Here is an 8,285-nt window from a genome sequence, read left to right as displayed (position 1 = left end):
TCGAACCTACGACCTTGTGTATGCAAGGCGGGCATGCTAACCATTGCACCACTGTGGCTCCGACAAGGTCCTGTTGCGGCCGGAATGTTTGTCTGTCCAGTGTTTCAATAGTGTTTGTTTAGAAAGTGCTCAATTTTGGAATAGCTTCCAATTCGAGAAAAGCACATTCGATAAGGGGCCACCCTTGCACAAGCGAGCACTTGGACTTTTTGGAAATTCAATGACTTCAGTCCAAGCTCTTATGTTCAGCTCAGGAAAAAGTTTTCTATCACTGCTGCGTATATTTGACAAAATCTGGCCTTAACTTTTCGGATCATTACACCATAAATAATGTTACCGTTTTTTATTTTGTCCACTCATTGGACGCGATGGAAGACTGCCAGTACGAGAAACAAAATATTTATTCATATTTAAATGCTGGAGGGCTTTAAATATAAAAATTTGTGATTCTCCAGCCAAATATAAAGCAACCCAGCAAAAAAACGCGTCGCCGAAAAAGTAGTGAAAATTTTCTTTTAGGATTCGGAAGTGGTGCAAAATTGGCGCTGAAGCGATGAATTTAACATGGGCTTGTCATAGGACGGATGTCCATCATTTCAATAGCCGGTGAAATGAATTTGCACCACTTCTTAAGGTGTGATCCAAATTCAGTGTTTTCGATGGGAATTAAGAAATTTTGTGATATTTTGACAAATAAATAATTTTTAAAATATTTTATGATTTTTAATGCATTATAAAAATTTCAAAAATTCGCAATTTTTCTAGAAAGTATATAGCATTATTTTTCGGCAAAATTTTAATAATTTGTACCATTTTATTCATTAGTAATCTATTTTTAACGCACAAAAAATTTGTACATTTCCTACTAAAAATATGAAAAAAAGCAATTTATAAAAAAATTGACTCAATTGAATTGAAAGTTGTGCCTTTAGAAGAACTTCCATTTTCTTTTGCTGCGAATCACAATATCACATTTGAATTCCATTACAAATAACAGGTTGGCTGATAAGTCCCCGGTCTAACAGAGAAAAACACTTTTTTTTCAAAATTCGTGTTTATTATTCAACATATTTCCCTTCAAGAGCGATATAACGATTATAACGACCTTCCAATTTTTTTTAAAGCCATTTTGGTAGTACTCCTTCGGTTTTGCCTCAAAATAGCCCTCAGCTTCGGCGATCACCTCTTCATTGCAGCCAAATTTTTTCCCTGCGAGCATCCTTTTGAGGTCTGAGAACAAGAAAGAGTTGCTGGGGGCCAGATCTGGAGAATACGGTGGGTGGGGAAGCAATTCGAAGCCCAACTCATGAATTTTTGCCATCGTTCTCAATGACTTGTGGCACGGTGCGTTGTCTTAGTGGAACAACACTTTTTTCTTCTTCATATGGGGCCGTTTTGCCGCGATTTCGACCTTCAAACGCTCCAATAACACCATATAATAGTCACTGTTGATGGTTTTTCCCTTCTCAAGATAATCGATAAAAAATATTCCATGCGCATCCCAAAAAACAGAGGCCTTTACTTTGGCAGCGGACTTTTGAGTCTATCCACGCTTCGGAGACGGTTCACCGGTCGCTGTCCACTCAGCCGACTGTCGATTGGACTCAGGAGTGTAGTGATGGAGCCATGTTTCATCCATTGTCACATGTCGACAGAAAAAATCGGGTGTATTACGAGTTAACAGCTGCAAACACCACTCAGAATCATCAACACGTTGTTGTTTTTGGTCAAATGAGAGCTCGCGCGGCACCCATTTTGCACAGAGCTTCCGCATATCCAAATATTGATGAATGGTATGACCAACACGTTCCTTTGATATCTTTAAGGCCTCTGCTATCTCGATCAACTTCATTTTACGGTCATTTTGTGGATTTTTTGTAGATTTTTTTGATGTTTTCGTCGGCAACCACCTCTTTCGGGCGTCCACTGCGTTCACCGTCCTCCGTGCTCATTTCACCACGCTTGAATTTTGCATACCAATCAATTATTGTTGATTTCCCTGGGGCAGAGTCCGGAAACTCACTATTAAGCCAAGTTTTTGCTTCCACCGTATTTTTTCCCTTCAGAAAACAGTATTTTATCAAAACACGAAATTCCTTTTTTTTCCATTTTTTTCACAATAACAAAAGTTGCTTCACAAAAGACGCTCTAGCTCACAAACTAATTGACTTACAGACGTCAAAATTTGACACGAATCACTTGAAGATTGGAACTATCTAAAAATAATATGCATTTAATACTAGCGACGCCATCTATGTGTCAGACCGGGGACTTATCAGCCAACCTGTTAACTTTATTTCTGAATGCGATAGATCAATGCTTTTGTAAGCTCATTAACAATAACATGAACTGTCGCTGGTAGCTGATAGAAAATATGTTTAGAAATGGTAGCATACTGAAGTTGGTTGCAATACACATCGGACACAGTGTACACCTAGAGAAGGAATATGATCAATCATGTTGATGTTTAGCGAGAGAATAATATTTTTGCGACAAAAATATGCCATGTTCCCGTTTTTCGGGGGACATGTTTTTCACAATCATGTTATTTTATCGGAAATTGTGTGTTTGATTTCGGCAAGTTTGGCGAGAAAATAATATTTTTGCGACAAAATTGTTCCATGGTCCCTGTGAAAAACTACCATTAAGCTCTTGAATTGTAGTTATCATATTTCTTCTCTGTGTGAACTGCAATCATGTGGATGGGATGAAGTTTGTTCTTCTACGAGGCTCCAGAATTCAAATATGGGGATAGGTTTATAAAGAGGTTATAGTTTAGATTGGCCCGATATGGCCTATTTGCAATACCATTTGACCAATGTCAAATGCTAAGTTTAAGCCGGCAGTTTGTTTCGTTCGGAAGTAAAGGTTATTTCAACAGACGGAGATCACAAAATCGACTCAGAATATCACCACGACTAAGAAATTTTATACTTTTTAGGATTTGAGACCAAATAGAATATACCTCCCATCATCTTGTAAAGGGTATAAGACATATGGAAAAATGTCTCAATTATCGTATATAGCCCAATTCTGAATAACAAATCCCTGGGAATTTGTTTCCTATTCCCCGTTCCCCTATTCTAAACAAATCTCCACGGGATTTGTTTCTCTTATTCTTATTCTAAACCAACTTCGAAAATGGGAAATTTTTCCCTTGGGGAAAAATTGGTATTACAAATGACAATAAAATGGGAAAAACGATGACACTTTTTGGGAATAATTCCCCCAAAAAACCAAGGGAGTTGTAACCAAAATGCATCAATTCTCTAAAATTTCAGGGAACACATTCCCCAGGGAATATTCAGAAATGGGCTAATAGTGCCTGTGGAAATTTAACCCACTTATGAAAGTTGTGAAAACTTCATTCACTTGCTCATCTCTACTCAGTAATCTAAATCAAAATATTCCCATTTGTTTTTTGTTCACTTAGTTTATTGAACCGTTGATAACAAATAATATATGTTTTAATATCATCATATCACCTCTTCGATAAATCATAAATCATTCTCATTTCGTTTTTCAAGGTTTCACAGCATAGGTTCTGCAGCAGTCATGTGGGGGATTTGATGTGATTATTGGCCGACCATTATCGTCTACACAATCTTTATAGTAGACAACATTGACACACTCCCAGCCAAGACGTTCACACATTTTGCCGGAATAATAACTGGTACAGTCTGCTGTTAGGAGTTCATAATTCAATTTCCTCGCCAACACCTTCAGTTCATTCATTAAACTGCCGCCTATATTATGGCCACGCATTTTGCGATCTACACCAATAACATGGGCATGAAGAACTTTTTCAACACCATATCTCGAACACACATTAGCCGCACGTTCTACACCGGCCAAGAACTTGAGTATTGTACCCCATTTGGTGGGACCTTCCTTAGCAGCATCTTCTAATAAGTGATCGGCCTCATCGGGTCCCTTAGGCCCTGCCAATACAGCGCCTACTATTGTTTCACTCTCGCGCTGTATAGCCATCAAACATGTGCCATGATCAATGTTGGACATATTAAAGTCTTCATCGGCTTTATCTTGTTGTTTAGGTGTGGTACCCACAGTAAGTGGTTCCTCACAATAGTAATGGATACGTAAGAAATCCAAAACGCGTTGTCGATCTTTCGGTTCGATGATGCATATTCGAATGTTGTTGTCTATCTGAGCAGCAGTGGTTGACATTTTTTTATGAATTGTCTGAAGTATCAGCTGGTTGGTTGTGAGGTGTTGTCTTTGTTGTTGCTGTTGTGCTGTACCTGATAGCTGCCGATGCCGATTAAAACACACAACGCGTTTGCTGTGCCGTAACGAAGAGATCGTTTGTGATACTGAACGCGAACATAGCGATACAGTTGCGAGATACCACATACCACTCTATGGCCATAGAAAGAGAATGAAGAAATTTCTTTATCGCAGCCGAGAATTTATTAAGAGCTTCCAGGGTTTTTGAATAGTTAAGAGAAATAAAACTAAGAGCTGTGTCAGCAAATAAAAGATTTGTTTACATTGTATTTCATTGATGACACATGTACATAACATATGTAGAATTTGTATGTATGTATGTATATAGCGATTTATAATAGGGATGTCAATGTGAGATAAAAAGTTATGGGGGCGCAAATTAAAATTGCGGGATTTTTTTAAATGTCTGATTGTGAGTTATAAGAAACAAGTATATACGGCCGTAAGTTGGGCCAGGCCGAATCTTATGTATCCTCCACCATGGATTGCGTAGAAACTTCTACGAAAGACTGTCATCCACAATCGAAATACTTGGGTTGTGGTATCTTAAAACTTCGTAACATCGTTTTCTAAATTGTGAGTTAGTCCATACGTGGTATATATTATGTTAGACAAAAAAAGGTATGTATAGGTAAGTCTACAAATAATTACGAATCGACATGGACTTTTGCACGGTACGTAGAGAGCCAGAATTGAAATATGGGGGCTATATACAATTATGAACTTTGTATGGACCAATTTTTGTGTGATTGGGGATCGATTTATCTGAGGGCTATATATAACTATAGACCGATATGGGCCTAGTTAGGCATAGTTGTTAACGGCTATATACTAGCACAATGTACCAAATTTCAACTGACTCGGATTAAATTTGCTCCTCCAAGAGGCTCCAAAACCAAATTTCGGGATCGGTTTATATGGGGGCTATATATGATTAAGGACTGATATGGACCACTTTTGGCATGGTTGTTAAATATCATATACTACTACTACGTACCAAATGTCAACCAGATCTGACGAATTTTGCTTCTCCAAAAGGCACCGGAGGTCAAATCTGGGGATCGGTTTATATAGGGGCTATATATAATTATGGACTGATATGAACCAATTCCATGGATCACGTACCAAACTTGAACCGAATCGGATGAATTTTGCTCTTCCAAGGGGCTCCGGAGGTCAAATCTGGGGATCGGTTTATAATTATGGACTGATATGAACCAATTCCTGCATGGTTGGTGGATACTATATACTAACATCACGTACCAAATTTCAACCGAATCGGATGAATTTTGCTCTTCCAAGGGGCTCTGGAGGTCAAATCTGGGGATCGGTTTATATGGGGCCTATATATAATTATGAACCGGTTTCGACCAATTTTTGCATGGGAGTTTGAGGCCATATATTAACACCACGTACCAAATTTCAACTGAATCAGATGAATTTTGGTCTTCCAAGAGGCTCCGGAGGTCAAATCTAGTGATCGGTTTATATGGGGGCTATATATAATTATGGACCGATGTGGACCAATTTTTGCATAGCTGTTAGAGATCATATACTAACACCATGTACCAAATTTCAGACGGATCGGATGACATTTTTTTCTCTTAGAGGCTTCGCAAGCCAAATCGTGGGATCGGTTTAAATGGGGGCTATATATAATTATGGACCGATGTGGACCAATTCTTGCATGGTTGTTAGAGACCATATACTTACACCATGTACCAAATTTCAGCCGGATCGGATGAAATTTGCTTCTCTTAGAAGGCCTGCACGCCAAATTTGGGGGTCCGTTTATATGGGGGCTATACGTAAAAGTGGACCGATATGGCCCATTTTCAATACCATTCGACCTAAATCAATAACAACTACTTGTGCCAAGTTTCAAGTCGATAGCTTGTTTCGTTCGGAAGTTAGCGTGATTTCAACAGACGGACGGACGGACATGCTCAGATCGACTCAGAATTTCACCATGACCCAGAATATACACAGTCTCACATAAGTTTACATACCCTTGAGTTTTTTACCTTATAACTAAACATGTTTCTTGTTGTTGTTTATAATCCAGACTAAAAACATCTTCTTGAAAATGGACAAATACTTTGTTTTTCAAATTAATTTACAAAATCTAAAGCATATATATGCATATTTTATTATATTTTAATAATTAAAGAAAATACAATTTCTTAAACCGTATGTAAACTTGTGTAAGACTGTGTATATACTTTATGGGGTCTTAGAGCAATATTTCGATGTGTTACAAACGGAATGACAAAGTTAATATAACCCCATCCTATGGTGGAGGGTATAAAAAATGAGACAATCATCACAGGACCTCCAATAAATTAGTGTTTATTTTCTCTCAAAGAAAGGACTTCGCGGAATTTCGCTTCATCAAAATGATTTTTTGGATGCAATACGCACAATGTATCTCTTCAATATTATCGAAGAATGTGAAATCTGTGGGTAGAGAGAGTGGTGTAGTAAGAGATTATTTTGTGCTATTTAGTAAAAACGCCTTGTAGAAATTTCATTGAATGACAGAAAACCGGTTAACCGATGGTCAAAAATCGTTTTTCCGATTAACCGAAAATGCGAAGCTTTTCACTATCCGGTTTCGGTTTGTGAAATTGAATTTTTTTGCAATATTTAATGTATGCTGGTCCCTCATCAATGGAACAACAACTGATTTTGGATGACGACCTTTTCGAAATTCATCTTTGAGTAAATTAGAACCTCGGATGAATTCATCATACCATATCGATAAACAATGGTTCTTGACGGAGCTTCATCTCAATCAATTGAATTATATTCATCGATACACTGTTGTTGAGTTAAATTACGGCAGTTGTAAAAAATAATCGCACAAGAATTTTCATGACTTTATTTCACTTTTTGGAGTAGCACAACACAAGAGTTTCCCACTCCCGTTATATAAAAGGCAATCTTCGTAGAAACTTTAAATTTAAATTCGAGGACTGCTCCATAGGTACCGATCTTCTTGGGGTAGTATGTTTAATTGGAATTTTTAATTTTAACTCACATTAATGCGAATTTTTATACATTTTATTATCTCGAGAGATATTTTAATTCACTGCATTCAGTTGCAGTTGTGTGTATCTGTTTTGATAGTTAAAATGGAAACCTAAGCATTATATTTTTTATATAATTAATTAATAAATGTAAGGTCATGTATGTATAGAATTGCATAGTTAAAACATTTAGTTTCTTTTTATAATAGCCTCGAATCTGTGTGTTTTTTTCACCAAGTTCAAGTAAATATGATAATCAGCGAAAAATGTCTTATTACCATCGTTATACGTTATAGGCATAGCCACATATAAAAAATGTGAATTGAAATGAATATTTCAAGTAGATCGAAAAATTTGATTTTTCTAAGAATTCAGGTTAACGGAAGATTATGCATTCTGCCATTCTCGTTTTTAATTAGATCATTTTTTGCAACCGTATTGGTGGCTCAAGAAATCAACATTTTGGGGGAGGGGTTTGTTTATGTGGGGGCTATATATAACAAGCAAGGAAAGTCTAAAGTCGATCGAGGCCGACTATATTATACCCTGCACCACTTTGTAGATCTAAATTTTCGATATCATATGACATCAGTCAAATGTGTTGGGGGCTATATATATATAGAGGTTTGTCCCAAATACATACATTTAAATATCACTCGATCTGGACAGAATTTGACAGACTTCTACAAAATCTATAGACTCAAAATTTAAGTCGACTAATGCACTAGGGTGGAACACAATGTTAGTAAAAACAAGTAAGGAAAGTCTAAAGACGGGCGGGCCGACTATATTATACCCTGCACCACATTGTAGATCTAAATTTTCGATACCATATCACATCCGTCAAATGTGTTGGGTGCTATATATAAAGGTTTGTCCCAAATACATACATTTAAATATCACTCGATCTGGACAGAATTTGATAGATTTCTACAAATTCTATAGACTCAAAATTAAGGTCGGTTAATGCACTAGGGTGAAACACAATGATTTAAATATGAAGCAATT

The 8,285-nt window shown here is 37.0% G+C and overlaps 1 protein-coding gene across 1 annotated transcript; it reads right to left on the bottom strand.

Moving 5' to 3' along the window:
• Positions 1–3,413: 3,413 nt before the first annotated feature.
• On the bottom strand, positions 3,414–7,266 carry LOC142235207 (arylalkylamine N-acetyltransferase-like 2). The gene is made up of 2 exons (XM_075306465.1): positions 7,002–7,266; positions 3,414–4,380 (listed from the first exon to the last, which is right to left on the bottom strand). Exons 1-2 carry the CDS (start codon positions 7,059–7,061, stop codon positions 3,523–3,525), a joined length of 918 nt encoding a protein of 305 aa, XP_075162580.1. The 5' UTR covers positions 7,062–7,266; the 3' UTR covers positions 3,414–3,522.
• Positions 7,267–8,285: the final 1,019 nt, after the last annotated feature.

This window comes from Haematobia irritans, chromosome 4 (genome assembly GCF_050003625.1).
Source record: "Haematobia irritans isolate KBUSLIRL chromosome 4, ASM5000362v1, whole genome shotgun sequence".
In the NCBI taxonomy this organism is placed as follows: Eukaryota; Metazoa; Arthropoda; class Insecta; order Diptera; family Muscidae; genus Haematobia; species Haematobia irritans.
This window is presented reverse-complemented; position numbering and strand designations above follow the sequence as displayed.